This window comes from Orbicella franksi, chromosome 2 (genome assembly GCF_964199315.1).
Source record: "Orbicella franksi chromosome 2, jaOrbFran1.1, whole genome shotgun sequence".
NCBI lineage: Eukaryota > Metazoa > Cnidaria > Anthozoa > Scleractinia > Merulinidae > Orbicella > Orbicella franksi.
Window position 1 is genome coordinate 23,316,293 of NC_138146.1, and position 25,432 is coordinate 23,341,724.

Sequence of the window (25,432 nt, forward strand, 5' to 3'; positions counted from 1 at the left end):
AAAGAATGCCTGATCGCAGACTTGCCACCAGTCGACCTCATGAGTTTCAGCGCAGAAAAGTTGTTTGCAAGCCTTCTGCTATTTTACAAAAGTATACCTTTAAGAACAAGTTGCCGCTAGATTCTCCCAAATCCACGTTTCTATCACTTTGACCCTTACAAAGTATACCTTTGCCCGGACGTTTGTAATTATCTTTTTTTTCCGATTCGTCTGGTCGCACAAGTGGAAAACTCAGAGAGCTCAGAGAGAGGGAGGAAGGCTCAAACATTGAGTCAGAAGAAATCAGGGAATAAAATCTCTTTTATACTCTTCTTGATCTTTCCACTTCAGGCATGAAAGTTCCCACAATACTCTTTGGATCTATTTACAGATCCGGCGTAGGGACGAGGCCTTAATTTACATTTCGAATGCGCAGATAGAGAAGAAAAAGAAACTTTTCTGTGGATTATAAGGAGATGACGGGTCGAGAATCAATGAGAAAAAAGGAGAATCTAGAGATTCGAAAAGGGGAGGCAAAAAGAGTTAAAGTGTCTGAAATTAATTACAGAATATATTTCCCGGGAAAAGAGCAACCAATTGACTGCCTAGCAACGGCGCCAACGCCGAGTGGAGTCGGTCCGACATAGCAACAACACAACACGAATGCCAAAATGGCCGATCGAATGTAAGCAAAATCCTGGCCAAATTTCATAGTGGTTTACATCTATATTGCCAGTTATATTTACAGATTTCGTCTTAAAAGATGGCCAAGGTTGCAGTTGTTCCTGCAGTTTATGGTTTTTCGGATCTGCGGCCGTCTTCGCGTGCGCTAACAATAACCCCTCGACCAGCCTCCAGAAAGTCAACTGCATTTGGAACACTCGAACGACCGTCTTCTCGCAACGTTTCTCGTGGAGAAAGTGACCTAGTTGTTTCACCACGTAGATCAAAAGGGGTTTCGTCGAGTGTTTTGATCATAACTCCTGGAAGGCGAGATTCTTCTGACTTGAGTTTAGGTGAGTAGCTTTTTGACCTTTGCATGTTTCTCTGTTGCTCTTTTGTTTGTTGAATAACTGAGCTGTCGCTAAAGATCATTCGAATTCATTTTGATTTGATTCTTTTTTTTTTTCAATGGTCCTGCCAAGGAAATAAAAATGATTTTTTTTATGCGTGTGTGTTTTCTTTGTCAGTTTTGTTTCTTCATTTTCCCGATAAAATAAGTTTGCAAATGCAGCATTGTAACAACGAGCGATCAGAATGCAATTCACCAATCGAATATTCCATTAGAACACTGATTTGTTTGGAAGATTTAACAAGCGCGAGCTTATTAGGTTTGTTGTATGTCATAAAGTTGTATTTTCTTCGCTGTGTGTACCATCGAACTTCAATCTTGATTGATTCATAGATCTTAGTGTGCAATGCAACATGAATGCTTGTTTTTCGACGGCTTTTGCGTTGTTGAACGTCAATGATCGTGTGAAACTTGTTCCGTGTTTCGCAGGCTCGCCAAAGTCTCCAGACGCAAATTTGAGTTTCATCGAGATCGAATCACGTCTGAGGGAGAAGATTCGAGTGAACGCTGCAGAATTACGCCAGGTTAGTGACCTTCATCGGTATTATCAGAATTCAGTGTTTAAGAAGAATCTCTCCGAACGAAGGGGATCTCCAATGGATGATTTCATTAAGAGTGCAATTAGTAATTAACCTCGTTTGATTTATAAGTAAGACATTATAGTAATACAGTTAAACTGTGAGACAGTTATGTTGAAATATTTCGACTTTTTTTAATTGGAAACAAGGGTATGATGAAGAAGGATGGAAGAGGGATGGGTGTCAGTCCTTGATTGATCCCTCAAAAATGGTGTCTTGGCTCTGGTTTTTCCCCCTTCTTTTCCTTTTTTGTGTGTGAACCTCACACAGTAGACTACATATACTACAAAATAAGATGGGCTGTGTACATGTATATCATGTATGGAATCTGTAGTCTGAGCATACGAAGCAAGTTAATTTTTGAAGTCAAGTTCTTAGTCCCTCAGGGATTGCATTGTACAAATCATGTAAATTTGTAAAACTACTAATCCACATATACTGCACTGATTAAGAGTGAGAAAGTGAAAAAAGCAAAATATAAGATAAAGATAACTATTGCACACTGATCATTGTCTGCTGTTTGTAAATTCTAAAATGCAATTTATGATCATTTTCATTTAATTTTCCAGGCCTTCCAAACATTTGATGCAGAGAAGACTCACACTGTTACTCAGAGTGAATTCAAACGAGCTCTTGAGTCATTCTGTATCCCTCTCACAGAGGACCAGTTTGACAAACTTATTAAAAAGGTGAAAATTTAAAACATCACTCGCATTTGTGCATGTACACACCTTTGCCTTACTAAAGACCATCCACTGGATAAATCACTATCCAATGGATAAGTGTCAACTTGACAAAACAAACTGTGCTATCCACTAGAAGTGATTTAGCCGTTGGATAGTGTTATCCACCTTTCAAACATCCCAGGCCAGCCTTCCAACTTGTACTTCTTTAATGTTCTTTCTCCTTGGCAATGATGACATGTTTTCTGATGTGTAGCTTGAGTGATGCTGCTGGTCTGCTACATGTGTAGGTCATTTTTAAAAACTAGATAGCTAACTTAATTTACCCAAAAAGTTTTGTTGACAGTTTCTGCTCAAATGACTTCCTATTAGTTGTAAAATCATCAGAAACTGGTAATATTTCAAAACTTCTAAAAGTTTTGTTTTAGCTACCAAGATGTATTTTATATCTTTTAAATCTTAAATTGATTGTTATTGTTGTTATTTAATTAATCTAGTTATATGCATAAGCGATTAATGGCCCGCCTGCTATCCGCGGGCCAAATACACGTAATTTTAAAATGAAGGAAAATAAAGATTGTGGTTGTTGTTGTTGGTATTTGACATCACATTTTTGCTTTGTGACTGTACTAGGTTGGTACAAACAGAGATGGAACCATCTCCTATTTAGAGTTCTTAGAAAGGTACCACCAGAGAGGAGGAACACCAGATGGCTTGCGATTGCTTGGTGGTTTGCATAAGTAGGTTTAACGCTAGCTACACTGTACTTTTGTTCTTGTTGCATTCTTTAAGTCTAGTGCGAGAAGCCAATGAATGCTTAGAATATTATCGATCTTCCTATTTGAAGACATGCAGTGTGTACAAAAGGCTTTGCAGCTTTGGTCCTATGTATGCAGTTTGTGCCTTTGATGCTAGATAACTAGATTTTATAAATATTTCTGTTTTTATAATTCATAACATTCTGTCTCCTACTACAAAACAAATAAACCTTCCCATGGGGATATTGATTTCATAGTGTGGCAAAGTGAAGAATTCTAATACTTAACATCCAATCCAAATGTTTATTAAATATTAAAAGAAGTTGACTTCTTTTTACAGTAATGTTTTATTGTAATGCAGATTTAACCAGACCAAATCTCCAAGAGATGTACTGGGCATGGATGAGATTGAGAGTCAATTAAGAAGAAAGGTAAATAAACTTATTGTACAGAAATATCTATACCCACCCCAGAGAGGGTGATTGGAAATTCTGAGGGGGAAGGAGGTCTCATTTAAAGCCAAAACATATAAAGTATGAAGCCTGGAATTTCTTTAGGTCTAGGAGGTTTCTAACCATGAAAAATAATTTAAAAAGTACATGGGGTATGGATGTTTATGTACATTTGGGAGCAACACAATGATCACTGTTAGGCAGCTTTTCAAGTTTAAGTAGAAACAAATAGCTGTTGTGTTGTGCATGGTGTTAGTCAGGTTGTGACTTACGGATTTGATTGTGAACCCAGCCTTGTGATCAAAGTTCAAATCCCATGCAGGCCTGTAGAAAAACTATTGACTAATTTTTGACGATGTCGCATGTACATGTATTACAATGTTCTTCTTTTTAGATGGGAGGCCAGCTGCAAAGTGTGATGAAGGCTTTAAGACTCTTTGATTACAACAGAGATGGTCAGATTCAGAAGCATGAGTTGCGTCGAGTCATAGAGAATTTCTGCTTCAGGCTAACAGATGAACAGTTTAACAAGTAAGTTAAAATTTGGTAACATTACGCAGTTGTTTATCAGTATTACAGAATAAGTAGATAGGTTCATTTTCTCAACAGACATTAAATAATAAATTAGGATATGGATCATGTATTTTTACATGTTATTCTGATTCAATCAGGAGTCATATTATTTAGAGCTTTTTAGTCAGCATTCAGTTTAGTTTTTTTGCTGTGTTTACAAGCCTGTCAAATTTTCCATTTCATAGGCCTGTTGAAAGCTTACTTACAATTCATGATCATCTGTCTATGATTTAATTTTGCTGCCGTTCATTATTGTTTTAGGTTATGGTGTAAATATGACATGACACGTAACGGTCACACTCTTGAGTATATGGACTTCCTCAAGCGACTCGGAGTAAGCGCAAAGCCTAAGAATCAAGTCAATAAAGGAGGTAAAATAATATAACTTATTAATGATCCAGGCCTAGTTAATGTTGTATTAAGGGTAAATAATGTTCTCCACTCCAGGTAAATTGCTATCCACAGGGTAAATTGCTATCCAGTGCATAAAAGTCAACAAAACAAACTATAGTGTCCACTGGATAGTGTTTTATCTGATGGATAGTCTTATCCATCCTTTGAACTACTGGTAAACTGAGGTAATTCTATGTCAGGCCAGTGGCCTATACCACCAGAACTTATCCCAGTTTCTGTAGCATTAAGCAACTAAGAGTATTTCAACTCCCAGCCCTAGTATTAATGTGCTGGATAGGTACCAATTTATACACCTTGGAGGAGAGAGGTGCTGTGAGAATGAACTGTCTCCCCCAAGAATTCGACACTGTGACCCTGGCCAGGGATTGAACTAGGATCTTTTGATCCAGAGTCCAGTAAACTAACCATTAATCCTTTTCATCTCCACTTGAATAGCGTGGTGGCCTCATGGTCAGTGCACTCATTTCCGGATCAAGCACTCCGGGTTCAAACCCTGGCTGAGGACATTGTATTGTGATGTTGGGCAAGTCACTTTACTCTCATAGTGCCTCTAGCCTCTCCACCCAGGTGTATAAATGGGTACCGGCGAACTTAATGCTGGGGGTAACCCTGCGATGGACTAGCATCCCATCCAGGGGAGAGTAGAAATACTCCTAGTCGCTTCATGCTACAGAAACTGGGATAAGCTCCGGCCTGGTGGGCCACTTGGCTCTTGTACAGACTTAACCGTACATTTTTATCTCCACTTGAATGACTTGGACTATGGATAGTACTAAATAGTTCTTCGTAATATAATTTTGATAAATATTAGACTTACTGTACACATAACATGCTAACACTGACTGTAAGTTTACAGTTCACATATACAGATATATAGGTTAAAAGAAGCAAATCACAAATAATAACAGTTTAACTGTAAAACAAATTACCTACTTCAGAAGTACATTGTCTTTTTTTGATCTTTTTTACCTCAATTATTATAGATATTATGTGCTACCACATGGAAGCTATAGTATCAGTTGGTGAAAATTTCTTAATGTTTTTCTAATTGATTCAGACTTGGTTAATTCGAAAGCAAGAACACCAATGCTTTATACAGATCTATGATGTTCAAAATTTCTATAGAAACCTTTTTTTATATGGAGTTACTCAATTTTTGCAAGTACTAATTATTTTTCAATTCATTTACCTTGGCTTATACATGTAGTTGTAATTTTTATGACACCTTTAAATCAGCTCTTTTCTTATCCTTTTCCTACACACTGCACATTGTCTTTATCAATTTTGTTCTTTGGTTACACTGATGTGATCAGCTTTCATTACAAAGTATTACACATTTTAGTATTTAATTCCTCTTGTACTAGCTAGTCTTTGGTCCAGCCATATTTTAAATATTCACAGCAGCAGTAACTGTTGTGATTAAATATTCATAACATTGACACATGCAGGTGCATAATGTAACATGACTTGTTGTTAAGCATGATATATATTAAATAATTTTAAGAAACTGAAACTTTTAGTTAGGCTAGTAACTTGATGAAATGTGAATCACTACGTGAAAAACAAATGTTGTGAAATGAACTTCTTTTTGGTATAAAATACATGTTCATCGGTAACATTGTTTTGGCATTACATTGTGAATTTAGCAAATTGCATCCAATTATTTTGAAAACAAATTACTTCTCCTCTTATTAAAGGTAAATGAATTAAATATTAATTTCTCCAGATTTGTTGCAAGCCATAACAAAATCTCAAAGTAACAAATCTCCTTAGCAACACTGAACTTAAATAATTTAATTTCCATCTTAACTACCAGTCAGTTGACAACTGTATGCAGATCTACAGGCATCATTTATTGTGACACATCTTAGTTGATCGGTTGTCAGTAGAGTCATATCACAATGTACTTGGCTATGGAAACCCCTTTCAGACTCAGTGTACAGCTTAGAAGACCAAATCAAGGCTATGCTGTTGACAATTTAAAAAACAATTTTACATTCTATATGCCCAGGAAACATCCTCTGTATAATACAAGGATTCATAAAAGATCCTGTACCTTCCCAAGTATCAAGAAAAATGCACCTCTACGACAAATTTTGCTACAAGACCACTACAGTGGGGAAATGCCTTTTGTCTACTCATTAGAAGGAAAGAAAATTATTCATGAAATCAGTAGGCAAACGCCAGAAAAATCTCCAAACATCCACCACAGAACTCTGATGAGTATGTTTAACCTGACGCTTCAATTGAGTACTAATATGTTTGTTCAGTAGCACTATGTAATTGATTAATTACAGGTGTAATTTTACTCCTGATTAGCTTTGAGTTTCTCTTACTATTACCTCTGAGCTGCACTGTATTAATGCATTTAGTTTTCTAGTGTGTAACTTGTTCCATGATAATTCCCTATCACATAATCATAATGCTATTGTGTGGTGGTAGTATCATGTTTGTGGCAGTTTTTATTGCCTTCAACTGACAGGAAAAATCCATACAGGAAAAATGCATGTATAGTGTATGAATGTTGTCCTCTGACCTTTCTTCTGTGTGGATATTTTTTGAATATGTGGTACCCATGTTAATAGAGGGTGGCTGTCAATCATTTGCATATACAAGAACAGAGACACACAAATTCCAAGCATTCAACATTTAGTGTGTTCCACCTGTCAGAATGTACATGTACTTTCAAATTGAAAGACTACAACTGAGCTGATTAGCTATGTGCCATTCTCAACATCCCCAGATGCCACATTCCTTTGGTCAGTTCCAAGAATCCTAAGCTCTTGGTGGGTCCAACACTGAAAGTCTACAATTTACGGACAAATCTGACAAACCTGATTGGCTGAGAACACGAAATGAATGCTTTGCCCATGCTCAGAAAATCAGGTCCTGTTGTGTGAGCCAGAGGTCACAATTATTCTTGGTGCTGAAAAAAAGGAACACAGCCTCTGTGGATGTGAATGATTACGCGCATGGTTGGAAACTGACAGAATGCTTGAACTGGTATTTGCATGTACATGTGAAAACAAAGTGTTTCCCAGTTGAGCAAACTGTACTATTCTTGCCAGTTACACATTTTAAATGTCATACATGTAAACAACTCCAATTTTAAACATGCATTCTTCACTTATTACTAACTCTTGTCGCAGGCCAAGGTGAAGGTCAACAGTTCGTGAAACTAGCTGCAGTTAACAGCAGACCAAGATCAAGTCAAGACAGAAAACAGAGTCCTCCAGTTCTTACATTAACAGAACTTGAGCACAAACTCAGAAAGAAGGTGATAATCTGTGACCTACATGTGTTCTTAGTACCGTTTTTCTAGACGTTTTCAATGTTACATCCACCTGCTTTCAAAATGTTTATTTTCACTAGGAATGTCTAATTTCATGGAAACATTTGTATCCAGTGGAATTCACATAGTTACATGTATTAAGTAAATATGCAAATAATTAATAAATTGATGAAACTAGTAAATTTAATAGAAACCAAGTTTTCAAGAGCTAAAGCTGACCACTGAGATCCTATTAAGCCAAGCAATAAAGTGAAAATTTATTTAATTAATTTCTAATAATCATAAATTTTACATTTCCTATTGTAGATGATTGAAAATCATGGAAACATAAGTCGTGCATTTGTAGCATTTGACAGACGTGGAGATGGTTTTGTTACCTTGGATGAACTCAAAAGAGTGCTGTTTAACTTTGCCTTTCCTATGTCAGACAAGCTGTTTGTGGAGCTAATGGATAGGTATCAAAATAATACCTACATCACTGAAATTCATCATCTAAGCCTTTGCCACAAATGTAACTTCAAATGTAATTTCAATTTTCTTTTACATTTGACTGCTCTGATCCCTTGATCCTAGTATGGTATGCCAAGGAAGAAAATATAATTTAGTCTTAAGCAGTGGTTTTCAATTGAGTGTCGTAAAACTAAACCAAACCAATTACTTACCAATTAGACTACTCAGCCAATCTCAAACCGAAGTAAAACCAAAAACAAAACCAAAGTAATTGGCTGAATAGTTTCAATGCACAATTGAAAACTGCTCTAATGTGTTATGCATACAGTTTTTTTTTCATATGAGTGTTGAAAAGTGATTGGCACTGGCTGTTGAAAAGTGGCGTGAGTCACTTTTCAACATTTTAGTGTCTGCTACCTGTTTGTCATGTAAAGGGAGTGTTGTTTTCTGCTTGTTATCAGTAAGTTTTGAAATTTCCTACAGCTCACAATAGTTTTGTACCTAAATTTTCAGGTGTGGTATCCGTGCTAATCACAAGATATCTTATGAACAGTTCCTTGAAAAGTTCCAGATGCCAGTAGCAAAAGCAAATGGCCAAACTATTCCAATCAAGCCCAGTCACAAGTATGTTGATCACTTTGCATCGATCAGTTCTCTGCACTAGTACTTGTTAAACTTTAAACAGAAAGTCTAATTTAACAGGGGCTTGCTTAAAAACACAAAATGGTGAAATGACGAAGTGGTACTACAAGTTAGATTAAATGTGGGATACAGGTGCCTGTTAGGGTTAATCTTTACAATTATTGAGAGCAAGAGAGCTATTTAGGATAATCGGAGCACTATTTAGGCTAATTATAGTGCAACTATGTTATTTTGCCAAACATTCAAGGTGTTTTTTGAAAACATGTCCAATAATCAGTTGAGTTTATTAGACAATATGAAAAAGAAAAGCACATGTCATACATGTATTAAGAATTCATTTTTTATTTTATTTTACAGATACAATCCAGTTCGTGAGGCAGAAGAAATGCCATCCACTGATGACATCTGGAAACTCCTGCATTCCAAGATCATGAACAGTTTTTCATCTGTCAAACAAGCATTCCTTGTTTTTGATGATGTAAGTGAGAACTGATTATGCCAGTTGCTTATGTGTGACCAAGTTTTTTTCTTTTTTTATGCAGAGGCAAAGGCTTAGTGGCTGTGAAATGTGAATTTTAAGCTTCTTTAGAATACGTCCCAGGATCATCATAAGATGTTAACGCCTTTGTTGATTATTTAAAGGCTTGCCACAATAGGTTTAATTTCATGTAGGCATATCTTTTGTATTGCAGAATAAAGATGGGCGTGTCACCAAACGGGACTTCAGACGTGTGCTGGAAAGCTTCTGCTTCCGTATGAGCCAAAAGCAATTTCATGAATTGATGGCTAAGATTGACCCATACAGCAAAGGCTATGTGTCCTACTTAGATTTCTTGGACAGATTTGAGCAAAGAGAAACTGAGGTTAGTGGATAAGCAATTATATTTTAAAATTTAATGTTCTATGAAGTGTGCCAACTTGTAACTGAAATACAATTAAGTTTGAACTGACAAACCAGTTTCATTAGTAATGGCATTCTGATTAATAGGTATCTGAATCTGGTCTGCAAATTATTAGCATTGTCTATTGTACTTAGTGTATCCTGTCAGTTTGTTCAATGTCTCGATGTTTTTTTGGTCAAAACTGCAAGTTACAGTTGGTCTTTTAGACCTAGCTTGTAAATAAGCTCTACATGACATAGCCTGAAATATCTGTCACTTCCTGCCCTCAGCCTAATCCTCAGGCATTAGAGACATGTCTCTCACCCAGAGATTGGGCTGCAGGTGGGAGATAATGAACATTTCAGGCAATACTTGACACCCAATTACGATCTTTTTTTTTATAAACAGGTTGTCTATGAGTGTTAATTGGACTGTTAACTTGTTGTTTTCAGGGTGCACATCCTTGGCTTGTGTCAGACCATTCACCAAAAAGTGTTTCTCCTCCTGCCGTCATGGCCTGGTCAACTGTAAGTTTCTATATTTTTTTTATTGTTAAGAGTAAATGGTTTGAGCACAAGAAACTTTTAACACATTAACGTTTTCTGCAAAATCAAATCGTTTTATTTTAGGTGGAAGACATCTTGCAGGCAAAGATTACAGACAATTGGAAGGCAATTGCCTCAGCATACCTTGGTATTGATGGAGACAGAGATGGGTCCATATCACGTGATGAGCTGAAACACCTTCTTGAGAAATACTGCCTTCCGGTCTCCGATGATCATTTTGATTTGTAAGTATTCATATATTTCAAAAGTAATAATTAATGACGTACATAGTCTTTTATAGACATTTTCACACAAAAAAAATTGTCAGTGTTGGACAAACATAAGTTGTTAAATGGGTTTTGTCCAAGAATCCAAAAGTAAACCTCAGCCTCTTACCGATAATATTCCATGATTTTCAGAATGTGGAGTCGCGTTGATGAAAATACAGATGGAACTGTTGATTTTCAAGAATTTCTCAGCAAACTGGTGAGTACATTGCAAGACAGCTTTGTATATTAAGTTATACAGAGCAGCTAGTGTAGACTTGTGAGTTTTGTTCCAAGTGCGTTAATTGCAAGAAGTGTATTTTTAAGCCATTGCAGATGGATTGATCTACTTTTAGTTCACATCGGAATGTGTTTTTGATAACTTTTTAGGGTGTTGATATTGTTGGAGGTGATATTAATGGTTTGAGTACAAGAATTCATGATGAAAGTGAAGCCAAGGCGGAGTTCATGAAACAAGACCAGTCTACGAGGTAAAAATGTCCTGTTCATCTTAGGAATTGAGGAAGGGTGACTCCACAATTTCGTATGCCGATTCATTTGGGTGTGGGAGACGAAAAGGTGGAATGTTCACTTATCTTTGAGATGAGGGGTGGGTAGCCAAAGAAGTACGAAGAAAAGTTTAAAGAGTGAAGCAAAACACACAACTTAGGCTTAGAAGTATGATTAGCTTACTTTTCTTCGTTTGTAATTTCTTTTCCAACTTATTGTTGCGTTTATAGATTAGAGTTGGCGGAAGAAAGAGCGCTGAGCCTAACAGGTCAAAAAACAGCCAATGAATGTATGGACATCCTCAAGGTAATGGAGGCTAAAACGTAAAAATCACAGTAATTTGACCGTAGATGTTTTTACATCAATACAAAAGAATCAATATTTGCCACTTTGCGCGTTTTATTACCTGATAAACGTGAACTCTTTACTTACAACCTCCTTGCACAAGTTTTGAACTGTTGAACATGTCTCGTCCACTTTTAATAAAATGTCAACTTAAGATTGCTTCTTCTTTTCAGGAGTACATTGCTCAGAGGTCGCCTGACTTCAGAAAAACATTTGTCAAATTCGATGGCGATGGAGATGGGAAAATTTCAAGAAAGGAATTCAGAATGGTATGTAAACTTCTCTCTTTATTAGCTTTGTTGTTGTTGTTGTCGTTTTTTACGAGCCATAACGGATCAACTGCCCTGTTTAACAATTGCTGTTGGAAAGGTGGTATTTTTTTTTTGTTAAAATATGTTAGAGTCGTGAACAAAAATATGTTTAGTTTTATTTCTCAATTTCTCAGGTTTTAGACAGTCTTGGTTTATACATGACGGATGATCAGTTTCGCATTCTGAGTGCCAGGTAACCTTTTGTAAAATTCCATATTTATATCCTGAACCTCTCTCACCTAACCAGCCTGTGAAATGGCTTCTTGGTGAGCTGTAAAGGAGGCTTCGGGCAAGAACAATCTGGGACCAGAAGCAGAGCGAGCCCGGCGAGCGAGATCTGAGGAGGACGATCTCGTTAATCCTTTCTGCAAGAACTAGCCTGGTTCGACCGGCTTTCCGATTAAATTGTTTTCGTCTAACCCCCGCCCCGTGAACTAATGGACAGCGTTCCTAGATTAATTGACGAAATTGCAGTAGAATAGTTAATTGTATGCTTGTTTTTAGGCTGGGATTTCACAAAGGGAAGCTCTCCTATATGGAATTCCTGGATAACTTTCAGGATCGTCGCTCGTTTGGTGTGGGAGAGAGAGTGAGCGAATACCTCAGTCACAGGTATCAAGGATTTTTGTCTTGTTTTTCTTGTTTATTATCTTGTCTCTTTTGTTTAGTTTGTGCCTTGGTCGACCGGCGTGAACCTCAGTTAACCTCGCAAATATTTCTTTTCTCAGATACAACCTTCCAGTGCCTCAGGAAGAGTCCATGAAAGCAAGTGTCGTGGAGGCCAGACTGAGAACTAAACTCAGAGAAAGCTTTCAGGTTAGAAAACGGCAACAAATGAAGGCACAGATATGAATACAACATTGAAAACAAAAATCATCGAAGTCTTTAGTTAATGCCGTGATTTACCAAAGTTATGAAGCACCATCTGCATAAATATCACAAAATGTGGTACTCGAGAAAGGAGCAACTGATATGGGAAGTGTTTGTTCTTGGAGAACTACTTTTTGTATGTTTAATGTTCCCGTTTTCCCTTTTTCTTATGCAGGATTTACGTGCAGCGTTCCAGAAAATCGATTATGATCGCAATGGGTTGATTACTAGGCCAGAATTCAGGCGAATTCTGGACTCGTTCATGTTCTTGTTGTCGGACGAAGAGTTTGATAAGCTCATGTTAAACCTCGGTATACAGAAAGGAGCCAAACTGAACTACAGAGAATTCCTGAAACGGTTTGAGCACGTGGAGACTGTTGAAGAGGGACACCCTTGGCTGTATTCTACCCACAGGTACGCTGTGCTAAGAACAAGAACAAGCTAAAGGGACTTCTTGTGAATATCATATTAAGAATGAGCCAGTGAAAGTTTTTCCCATTTTGTCGCCTGTTATTTGCATGACGTGAGCTTTTGGGGGTCTCCTGTTCATAACTATTTTTTGCGGCAAATCAGATTGTAGAGTTGACTTAAAGCCAACGCAGTTCGTTCTCTGCAAGGGTAGAGTGGTTTTCATTGGAGTATCGAAAAGTAATTGTTGTTTATCAACTAAGCCACACGATTGGCTTAAAAAAACTGGCGCCGCTTTTTCATTCGATCAGAGTTAAACCAAAACCAATAGCTGATATTGCAGTTGAGTCTGCGGTCAAACATTCTTTTGTTTTAAATGGCATGCAAACGAGGCGAAAGGGTCAATACAATGCAGAATTGACCCTTGCGCCTCGTTTGTATGTCAAGCCGCTGATAACTGCAATAACAGCTTTGTGACTCACGCGCACTCCTTTTCCCACGCTTCAGGTCAGCTACATGTAATAATAGATACTTCGAGTTTTTGATTGGTTCACTGTACATATTGTCTGTGTCCGCTGTGATTGGCTGGAATTAATACCTTGGTTTTGGTTTTACGACCCTAATACTCAATTGAAAACCGCTGTTTGCAAAACTGATTGTGACAAAACCTACGAGATTGACTTGTGTTGTTGGTGTTTGGTCTAACGTGATAAATTTCCAAAACTGGTTCAAACTGGTCGTGTTTTAAGCGTTGCTCTTGTTTTGTGTTATTAACATTCCTGTTCTCAGTTGACATTCAGTCATTCATCGGAGTGCTCTGACAAACGAGGCACGATGACACCATGGCGTCCTTTCCTAAGTTCCTGATCCAATTTTAACATGTGTGATATTGGTTTCCTTCTTCAGCTTCAATGAAACTCAGGATATGAATTACCTGACAGCCGAGCAGGCAGACCAGATCATTAGAAGAAAAGCTTGGGAACAGAATGAGGATTTGTCAAAAGCTTTCTTGGCTTTCGACCGCGACGGAAATGGAATTGTTACCAAGAAAGAGCTTAAGAAAGTGCTCTACCAGTTCCAAATCCCACTCAACAAAGAAGAATTCAAGAAACTGTGGGATAAGTAAGTAACAGCTAGGTTTTTAAACACGTGATTTAAGTAGTTTCTTATCAGCCAGCTCTGATGTGGTGGCGACAAGTTATTTTTTGGGGAGCTGGATGGGCATATCAATAGTCACTTTTCTTTTCTCCAAGGGTATAGAGTGCTTGTAAATGGCTCTATTTTCCAGAGCGCTTAGTTCACATTTGCACTGTACACTGTCCAAAAATGCTTCCCAACCTTGCTCACTCTCTTTTTCCCCTCGCCTCCCTTCCCCCTTCCCTTCCCCTCCCCCCACTTCATGCACTTTTTCTCCTCTTTTTCCCCTCTCCTCTCCTCCCCCACCCCGCTCTCATACTAGAATTCCTGCCTATGAACCAAAGCAGGCTATAAAGTATTGGTTGCTCATTGCGTGATCCATTCTGTAGGTATGACACTGACAAGAATGGTTATGTGGATCATCGCGAGTTTTTAGCCAAGTTAGGCGGGGAGCTTGCCCCTGGTGATATTCATGGCCCAAGTACACTGATTGCTGAACAGAGTCAGCAAGTGATGGAGAGTATGTACCAGAAACAACAGGTGAGTTAAGATCTGTTTAATCAGGTTTTGTGACGTATAAAATGGCCTTTAAAGCAAAAGAAATCTTGAAATAACAATTTTCTAAGGTAGAAGATTTTTTCCCGTTTTGCCAGGACATGCACGTGGCCGCCACGTGGAATCAAGCACAGGCTGCCTCGTTCTTATCAGCGCTTGAAGTGGAGCAGCAGTTAAGGTGAGAATTTGTTGATGCTTTTTGCCTCCAAACATACGTGTTCTCTACTCCGGTAATTATTCTCTGCGTTAAATTGGTCAGTTGAGGGGTTTTTCTAACGACGGTCATTACACCAAAACCAAAGGGAATGTAGACGTAGACCCAATCACTATGGCGGATTATAGCTATATAAACTACGCAGAAATAAGAAGGAATGAGCAAAAAATTCAAAAGATGCGTGACACTATGTAATAAATTAAATTCGAGGCCCAAAAGGCCAAGCCCGGAACGTTTAGTTTACAAGTAACTATTTGACACTTTTAAGAGCCTTTTGAGCCTCGTATTTATTTTATTTTACGGAGAAATAATGTCGGTTTTAATTAATCAGCACGTTGTACAGTTTCTTGAACCAATTAAAGCTCAGCAAGCACAAAACCCTGTTAATGTTGGTAGGTCTCATTAGAGCGGTTTGAAAACTGTTCCGTTGTTTTCACCGATGGAGCAACGCCTCAAAATCATTTTTGTTTTGATGTAGGGATCGGTTTCGTGATGGATACGAGAGTTTAAGGAAGGCATTCGAGACAGTCGACACCAACAGGGACGGCTACATATCAAGAAACGAACTGAAAAAGGTTCTGTTTGACTTCCACTACTTTCTGGATGACGTGCAGCTTAATATTCTACTGGACAGGTCTGTACCGAAAGTTTAGCGAAATACTTAGGTCGTGTATTGTGGAGATCAACCGTTTCAACCGCAACCGGTTTGGTTTTATACGGTTGACGTTTCTCCACAGAACACTTTTCCATTCGTTTTCGGTTGAAACGCCGTAAATCGCTGCCAATGCTTTTTCAAGCGTTTCAATCTGGTTTGAAGCCTGGAGGGTCACTGCCATATATGGGCTATATAGGTATGTGCCGCTGTGAAGGGTATGTTTTTCAAGCAGTTTTCTCTAGGATAGGGTATATAAATCAGAGCGTTTGGGTCAAGACTAGGGTATAATTTTTCACAAAACTGACTAGTTGGTTGAAGATTTTATCTAGACTAAGGAAACCAGGAATTGCCATTCAAAAATATAAAAAAATCAAATCGGCAAGTTTAAATGTAGGCAAATCAGCCTCAACAGTGTCGATAGATGGGGAGATTTGGGGAGTTTACTCTAGTATAGGGTAGCAAAATTCAGCTGAACTAACTCTGGTATAGGCTAAGGGTTCTAGGGTCCCAGCGGCTCATCCCCGCCCAGAAATTCCCCAAGTACCCCCCCGGAGTTTGAAGCCGGTTGAAAAAGTTGATCAACCAAACGAACCGAAAACAGGTTTTCTCCAACCAGAAAAAGTTGATCCCAATAGAACACGACCTCAATCACATATCTTTCTAGCGCAAGTTCTCTTTATAGGGCGTACTTATGTTTTATTGTCACTCGTGCCTTGCGCAGGTGTGGGCTGTCCCAGAAGAACAAACTGTCGTATGAGAGATTTCTCAGCGCGTTCCAGGACAACAGACATGCTGGTTATGGTCGTGTTACTCTGGACACGCCAGGCAAAGTCGTCACGCCTGTGGTGTTTGAGAGACACGAGTCCCTGTCACCAGATGCCGCAATCAACAGACTGAGAAACAAGATCGGCGAAAATCCTGAGACTATCCAAAGGGTAAGTAATAGGCTATTTCTGTGCCTCTGTTTTAAAACGAGTCCTCTTGGAAAAACCTTTTATGTGAAAATGATTTTGATTTGCATGAAGTAGGAACACATTTTCTTATGAATGCTTTCGCATGAAGACTCCTTTTGACACAGAGGCAAAAGACAACTCGGAAATGGCCCATTGTACCGTTTGTAATGCTATTTCGTGTTAAGCACATTGCCAACCTTTTCGTGTCATTACATTCACAAAATTTCGTTGATCTCTAGGCCTTTGCGGCGTTTGACCGAGAAGGAGTGGGACTGATCAGCAAAGACGACTTACATCAAATAATTAATGCGTTTTGCTTTGTGATGTCCGAAAAACAATTTCAGGTAACTGTCTCGTTTACTCAGGTAACATTACAGAACTATAGATTAGAACAAAGCCGTTCTAGTCGTAATGCCGGCTACAGAGTATCAGTGCCTCTTGCACCAAGTACATCATTCAGATTGGAATAAATGAGCTCGGCACAGCATTTTGCGTTATTTTGGCCACATACAAAATTACCTTTAAATTGAAGGAAACCTGAAAATAGTAGTTTACTAAGATATAAAAACATTAAAGAGATAATAATAAACCATAAGGGAACAAGGATGGAGAAGATTAACACGGATTGCAAACGACGAAATTGAAAAACTTACGCCAAACTTTTCAAGATGTGCAAACCGTGACGAAGCTCTTTTAAGGCAATTAACGCATGCAATTTGCATTTAGGCCAAATTTGATAAAAATTTTCAGAGATCGTTGCAAAACAAGCAAGTGGAATCCTTAAGTAACACATTTTCAGTTTACCCTTAAATTAGTGTCTGTTTTCGCCTTGCAGTCCGATTAAAATTCCCATTTTTAGCCGGTTTATTGAAGGTCGTGTTAATTTGTTGAATCTACTGCTGACAGGCTCTTGTTAGTTCAATTAAAGCCTTTAATCCTGCTGTATTCATGTAGTTGTCACGTTTACTTACGAACCGGACTGTTGATTGTTGGACGTATAGTAGAACAAATCCTTTGTTTACTTAAGAAGCAGACTGTTGATTGCTTTAAGGATTGTATTATTAATCTGTTGTCCCCTTTACAGGCGCTGCTAAAGAAAGTCAATGTTGGTGAAGGAGGCTTGATTTCCTATGATGATTTTCTGAATAGCTTTCAAAAATCTGACGCCGAGGTGAGAATAACAGTGACTGCTTTTACTATGAATTTTCAATTTCAGAGTATAGTGACAGCGAAATAATGAAAAAACTAGTTTTCATAGATTTTTGTTTACTTCCATTCTGGTAACGCTTTGAAACATTTTAGAAAGTTATAATTCCCTATTCGCTGGAAGATGTTAAAATCCTTACTTCTATGACTTTGTTTCTCTGAACGGAGTAGGTTCAAAGTCGCAAGAGCAACAATTGGACTGCCAAGCACGCTAACTTTAATTTCACATCACAATAGATCTGCTCCCAGTAGCTTCGTATTTCCGTGGTATAGTATTACTATGGATATGCGATTTTTGTGTTTACCAATCCAGCGGGACCTCGGGTGTTATATATATCTTATTTAGTATATACATACTGAGATTTACACACTGAAAAGGCGCGAAATAAATTCTCATTCACAAGCCAGTCTAAGTTTTACCAAGCGCGTAGGCCGTACTGGGAAAACATCGGCCCGAGGTCTTGATAATACGGACCGAGCGCCGCGAGGTCTGTACAAAAAAGACCGAGGGCCGATATCCTCCCGGTACGGTCCGATGCTAGTTTGGTAAATAAGATATTTATCGCAGAACTGAAAATGTTTAGAAAAATGCAACGATCAGGGACTTAAAAAACAACGCAAATTTCAAACACGCAATTCTGACTGGGAGCCGAGTAGGCGTGCACTCACGTCTAGTCCGATCACGGATGTTAAACAAAATATAAGGGAAAGAGAGGTAGAGGAAAAGGAGCAGTTTATTTGTAAGCAAATTCTTTCAGAAACGTAAGCCATCTAACTACCAGGAAAGGTTGTGAGTGGTCGTGCGGGATCGTTCCGGTCCAATAGTTAGAGAATATCGGACCGGCAAAGGAGCAACCTGATTGGTTGATTTTAATTATTGGCCCTCTGAACTAACTTAGTCGTGTAATAAAATGCAATCCTGTATGTTCTGTTCTATTCCCAGGCCAGTCGCAGGTGGCTGGAGAATTTATATCCCTCATCTGACAAACGCCAAAAAACCGCTGACCACGTCACGAGACGACCACGTGGAATGAGTGAAGCTGAGGTTGAAAAGAGAGTCCGAGAAGTTGTAGTGGCCAGATTTTACAGTCTTGCTAAGGTGAATATTTATTTGAGAAATAGAAACACGTACCGTGTCTATCGGGTTTTAGTACAAATCTACTAGTGTTCTATCACGAATGGCTTTCTCTGATTGGCTACGCTACTTACTATCTATTCTATTGTAGATGGTGAGTAGCCGAACAGTGTGTGGTTGTGAACAAAATGACGGCCACTTCTTTGTGTTTTCGAGGTGTCTGTGAAGAAGATTCAGATAGAGTTGTTAACGACAAGTAGAAAATTAATATACTAAAACAATTAGATCATTCGCTCTCAATTTCTGTGCGTAATAGTTGACTCGGGCTGCGCCCTCGTCAACCATCACGCGATAGAAATCTCGAGCTCATAATCTATTGTTCAGTAGAAACACGATTTTAAACCAGTCAGCTCGCGTATTTTCTTTGGGCTATTTCCTAAAACACCTTGATGTATAAATGTTTATTCGTTATTTGGAGGCTGGTGTCTTCATTGGGTCATTTCGTCTAAAGAATGTAACCCCAACTAGGTGATTTTCTTTCAGATCTTTTAAATTTCGTATTATGCGTTTTCGCTGCGATTTTTTGAAAACATTTCTTTTACAATTCGTTAGGCGTTCACAGATGGGGACACACATCACAGCGGTACAGTCAGCGCCAGCTCTCTCCATGAAATCCTTAACGAGCATGCGTTCCGTATGACCAGCGATCAGTTTTACTATATTTGGAATAAACTTCCAAAGAACCCGGATGGAACCGTAGATTACAAGGATTTCCTTAAGATATTTTCCACACGGCCTGATGTGTCGCGTGCAGCATCTGCAACATCGCCACAGTCACGTGATAGAAAGGTAAGAAAGTAGATCAGGGAAGATCTCTTGCCAGAGCTCGAGTAATCCCCATCACCTGGTTTTCACTAGCGCGTAAGTATCAACAGACGCAGTAAGTTGCTGTTGAGTAACGCCTTTTGCTAGACAAATTTCCTGTGGATTGGAAGTTATGTTAAAAAGCAACATCAGATTTTTATGAGAAAGCACAAGGACAATGTCGCTAAAAGGCGCTGCCGGGTACTGTGGCTCAGGTTTACACCTCATGGAGGTCACATGTTTTGTTTTTAAGTTAACCGCTGACCAGTTACTGGTTTTCGACTGATCACAGGCTCAAGCCAGGTTAATTTCTTTTAATCAGGAGCTCCGCTTTTAAGCTTGGTTAAATCTTTATATCCAAGTGGAAGGTAATCTTGTGTCGGCTTTATTCACATGAATATTCTGTGTTTATATTAGAGTTCAACTTAGCCTGCATAAATGTTGTTATTTAGTCATTTATGTTATAGGGCAGTGTAGTCTAAGTGCGACATTCTGCAAAAAGATCATTTAGGAGTCAGCTAAGAAAATCGACTGGTGGAAGGGAGGTGTTAGAGGGAGGGAGAAGAACTGATCAAATCAAGTAGTATATTGTTTTCCCCAAAAGAGGATGACTTCAAACGCAGCTATGCATTTTTGCTTTTATGACGTTGGTGTTTCTGTTTCAGGCGTCGTATGAGCCCGCAGTGTCCCCTGTACGTTCGCCTGTCAGGATTCCATCACCTGAGACCGTGACTCCGCCCCCCTCAGCCAGTGACGTAGAGAGGAATATAAAAGACGCGGTAAGTACGTCTCGTAATGTGGGAAACTTTTGTAGGAACGTGTGGCTGGCAATTGATGTATGTGTTGCCTTTTGGAATTAACCAATAACCTTTTTGGTTGTATGACATGGCAGATCTCTGCTGGAAAAAACTGTAGAGCGTTGTTAGTCACGTGACCAGCACACATGCAAATATTTGGAACAAAACAAAGTGTTTACATAAGAAAAGAGTTCAGCTCCCACAGGATTGGTTTGGGACAACAACATGGCCGCCGTGACGTCATGTGAAAAAACTCTACAGCGATCATTTGTTTGACACGTACTTTTTGCACATGCTCTCGACCAATGATATGCATTCAGTTTTTTGTGTTTTTGTCGTTATTTCACTGTAGGGGTTATTTGCTCGATAAAACATCTCGGTCGTACTTAATTGCTCAGATTTTTATCCAATCTTACTTTTAGATTTGTCGTCGCTGGCAGCACATTCAGAAATCCTTTAGAAACATTGACAATGGGAACAAAGGAACGGTCAACTTTGAGCAACTCAAAGGTTTGTTTGAAGTTTCAGATGAAGTCCATACCATAGCCAACCACGAAACAACTTACATGTGTGACTGTGTTGCTACAATTTAGACAATTTAATGTTAAATATTGCAAACCTAGTATCGATTTACCTCCGTAAAAGCTTAAAATCTTGAAACCCTTTTCTTCGGGACTTAGTTTTGTGTAAATCTTGTGGCACGAAATTGCGTTGCTATCTTTAGAGAAGTGTTTCCTTTTTTTAAATAAAGCTGATGTGCACAGGTTTACTACTTAGATCTACTTAGACAGCAAAACACAACCGCGTTGACCACATCTTCACATCACATCATGCTATTGGCAGTTCAGTCGATTTCATTCATATAAACTACGTTCCAGTGAAATAAATATTAATGTCTGTCTTTTTAAAGATGTTTTATGGAAGCATGATATTCATCTTGGTCCAAGCGAGTTGTTATCCTTGTGGAAGAAACACAGCAATGAAGAAAGAGGAGGGTAGGATGTAAAGTAATATATTAGATACGGGAGGTTGTCTTATCTCATTTCTAAACACCGTAAGGCAACACAGAAAAGCAACACGCAGCTGAGTATTTTTCTACAAAATTTGAGGTGTTTGGAAAGGTGAAATGTGAAAACTCTCTCCACTGTTTAAATTCTGTTCTGAGGAATCACACTTGCTTTTAGTTTTAGACTTGATACATTATTAATGAGATTGAGCGCAGTTTAAAATAGTTCAAGAAATAAACTTTTCTTTCAAGGTTCAGTGGCTCAGCTTCATTGAACTGTGCTCTTACATTAACGGAAGGAAGACATGAAAATCTCCTTGAGATTCCCGTGAAATACAGAGCTTTATTTCTTTCATTATTTTATTTATGTATCGAATTAACTGTGCATTCCGTTTCTATTTTCAGAATCGTGTACAAAGATTTTATGCGACATTTTGTGTTAAATCTGAAGTCTCAAGATAGCAGTTCTCTCGCCAGGCCCAAACTGCAGCCAACCAGAGTGCCAGTAAGTTGTGGTGACTGAGTGATGTTGAAAAATCTTTTTTGTTAAGACGCCATCGAAACCATCAAACGTGTGATAAGTTGTGAGAATAGAGCGGTTTTCACCTGAGGATCGAAAGTAGATTCGCATTTACTTTGGTTTTGCATTACTACGTTAAGCGATTGGCTTAAAAATCTCTCGCAACTTTGTCATCCAGTCAAAAGTCAAACCAAAACCATTTTACTCTCGCATACGTTTTCCCTCGCTTCGGGTCGACAATATGTGTTTACCTCGAGTTATGATGGGCTCACTGGATTGTCGGTCACCTTTGTGATTGGCTAGAGTGACTACCTTGGTTTTGGTCTCACGACTTTCAATTGAAAACCGCTCTATTATGCTTACCTTTCTTGTGCCAATACATACTATACACGATTTCTATCATTACAATAGCTATAGGCTTAACTTTCCAATTCATGTATGACCGCGCACTTATTTATGGTTCTATATTACCCTTAAGCTTAATTATGGAGTTTGCCCCTTGCTGCTCTTTAGTCAATCACTTTTAGGATTTGAAATCTCCCTTGAGAGCAGAAATCGACCTTTTAAGGCGTTCGGTTCGTATGCCCATCTGAGAGTGTGTATACCTTTCAGTTTCTTGTTAATGGAGAAAATTGGCCATTTGATACCAGACTGAATGTTAATTTCATGTTCTTTGTTAGTGTTATATTCAAATTTGTCGTTTATCAGATTGATTTGTGTTTCAGACGAGCCCAGGATTGATGAGTGAGCGTTTGATTGAGCTCATGGCCACTATTCGGGCACCAATCCGGCGCGACTGGAAGGAAATGAGAAGAGCATTCAGGGTAAGGCTTGGCATCTCATGTCACGTGCTCGGCTTGGTACCTTGACTCGTTGTGTTCCTTCTTAGTATGCAGCCACGTTCTCAGGGTTTTTGTCATTCTAAATAGAAAAAAAGCCTTGGAAGCGAGGCTCCCTCCCCCCCGGTCCCCCCCCCCTTCCCGTTGCCTCTGTGAAAATATGACCTGGTGCAGAGCTGTTGAACTATGAGTTGTGTCAGTACTTCTGTGGCTTAGGTCCAGGTCAACCGTCGAATTTCACATGACACGAACTAAATTACAATTTGAGTCGATCCGAACGGGTAAAGCTCTATCGTTGAGTCAGAACGTTGAACTTAATTCGAATTTAGTCAGTCGGAGTCAAACGTCGAACTTATCATGAACTTCCTTCGCTCTGTTTTGTTCGTCTTATGTGAATTTCGACGTTTGACCTGTTTTGACCGTTGCTTTGAGCTGTCATCCTGAAAGGGTACCAGAAGCTTGGAGACAATGAGACCCATGTGTCCACATGTGTTTGGAGACTGAGCTGTAAACATACCTGAACAGCGTTGATTCCCATACTCAACGTTGACGAGTAAGGATAAAACTGCTGTCTACGGCTAGATTGTGGTCCTCTCAGTCTTGTGTCAAAATGTACCTTTATGAGGCGGGTGGTTCGGAAGTTGGAAGTTCAGGAACCCTAAATTTCGAATCAGTATTGGATCACAAAGTTATCGATAAACAGTCTACTCAGTCTGATGACTGTTGTTCTGGTCTTCGTCTTCGGCTTCTTTGTTGTGTGTGGTGGTGTTGTTGTCGTCATTTCCCTAGTAGGAAGCCTAGGATAGGAAGCCTAGGATAGGAAACCTAGGATAGGAAGCCTATATTTCGACACGATGATCATGAAATGTTTTAACTCAAGCGTCAACGTGTCTTCTTCTCTCCACAGGCGCTGGACAAAAGCGGCGCCGGTACTTGTTCACTTCCTGAGTTCAGGCAGATGATGAGAAAATTCAAGATGGACTTAAACGAGGAGGAGTTCTTCCACCTCTTTTCATTTTACGATAAAAACATGACGGGGAGGATTTCTTACAACGACTTCCTCAGAGCACATTTGGAATGAAAGAGGTTCCACCTTGGAACTTGGTGAAATATCAGCCAAAGGAATCCAAAGGGGATAAAGTGCCCTACAGAATTAAGATTTGTTTTTGTTCTTATTAACCAGAACGCAAATTCACGCTGTCGCTGTTGAACATTGTACGTATCTAAGTGTGTAAAAAGAAAACTTGAAAGGTTAATTTAATTATAGTAGTGATCCGTACATAGTGTGAGAATCTAACAGGCAATTGTAAATTAGATATCAATTTGTCAAATATAAGTGTTATAAATGTTGTAGAAATGCTCTCCTTGTCGTTCTTTAAGCCTGGTTTTCCCTAGGGACGGAACCATAAGCGCCAACACAAGCGCAAACACAATTCTTATTTCACCGTGAAAACGGCCTTGACGCCGGCATAAGCACCAGCGCCAGCACAAGCACAAGGATCAAATTTTTTCCTTTTCTTGTGCTTGCGCTTGCGTTTGTACTGCAACAAATGAAAACGAAATACAGCTCAGGTGTAGCGCAAGCAGAAGGATATTTCCCACACGTGGTTATGTTTGGGCAATGAAAATACTGGATCCAGACTACCTCGCGCCAAAACAGTTTGGAATGTTCGGATGATTTTGCTTGTGTTTGTGTTAGTGTCGAATTTCGTTTTCACTTGGGTCATCCTTATTGCTTACGCTTGTACTTGCGCTTGTGCTTGCGCTTGTGCTTGCGTCGCTAGTGAAAACCAGACTTTAGTCTCTTAGTGACACTGCATTTCACGAAAAGAAAACAATGGGGTTTAGTGATTCAAGTAAAGTTGTGTTGGCTTAGTGGTTATTGCGTTAGGCTCTGGTTAAGTGGCACGGTTTTTGTGCTCTTTGGAAAGACTTTACTCTCACAGAACCATCACACTCTTATATAACTACACTGCTACAGATTGGATCGTACCCAGTGTTCACCCTATGTACTGTTGTAAACTGTACGTCAAACGACTGGTTTCCGGCCTGTTGATTTTGTTCCGAGAGATCTGGAAACGAGTGTCAGAGGGAGATCTATAGCAGCAGTCATTCGAGTTACTACGTAACTGTAGTTTGTTAATCGTGCTATAACAATGATAACGAGCTCAAGATAAGTCAAATGTCGTGGAAGTGACCGCATTAACTCTGACTGAATCCTCAACTACGTGTTTCTCAGTTACATGTAGGCATGCGCAATAGATCATATTCGTATTCTCGGTATTGGACTGGAACTAGCTTGTAACTGAGGCTAATGCGGACAGTCTTTTCAGATACAAATTTTTGAGTTATTTTTTTGTAAAAAAAATACCTCTTAGTCGGCGCGTCGGGTATGTTATGGACGGGTCAATGGGTGAGTGAGTGAGTGAGTGAGTGAGTGAGTGAGTGAGTGAGTGAGTGAGTGAGTGAGTGAGTGAGTGAGTGAGAGATGTATGTCACACCAATCAGATTGGATCTACTATAAACAGCCAATCAAATTTCTTATTGTAAAGGTAAATGGTATGTGAGAAGATTTGATCCCG

At 39.0% G+C, this 25,432-nt stretch overlaps 1 protein-coding gene across 1 annotated transcript; it reads left to right on the forward strand.

Moving 5' to 3' along the window:
- On the forward strand, window positions 1–24,193 carry LOC145478760 (EF-hand calcium-binding domain-containing protein 6-like). Its single transcript, XM_081456882.1, has 37 exons — window positions 1–995; window positions 1,481–1,575; window positions 2,199–2,318; window positions 2,946–3,052; window positions 3,432–3,501; window positions 3,917–4,053; window positions 4,357–4,466; window positions 7,659–7,786; window positions 8,108–8,256; window positions 8,765–8,875; window positions 9,251–9,371; window positions 9,586–9,756; window positions 10,227–10,301; window positions 10,404–10,564; window positions 10,739–10,805; window positions 10,976–11,076; window positions 11,326–11,401; window positions 11,614–11,709; window positions 11,886–11,944; window positions 12,256–12,363; window positions 12,480–12,567; window positions 12,797–13,035; window positions 13,936–14,151; window positions 14,556–14,706; window positions 14,820–14,899; window positions 15,414–15,569; window positions 16,312–16,525; window positions 16,783–16,887; window positions 17,628–17,714; window positions 18,693–18,848; window positions 19,437–19,673; window positions 20,354–20,467; window positions 20,908–20,995; window positions 21,396–21,480; window positions 21,897–21,996; window positions 22,737–22,835; window positions 23,758–24,193. The coding sequence occupies exons 1-37, from the start codon at window positions 743–745 to the stop codon at window positions 23,929–23,931; spliced, it is 4,704 nt and encodes a 1,567-aa protein (XP_081313008.1). The 5' UTR covers window positions 1–742; the 3' UTR covers window positions 23,932–24,193.
- Window positions 24,194–25,432: the final 1,239 nt, after the last annotated feature.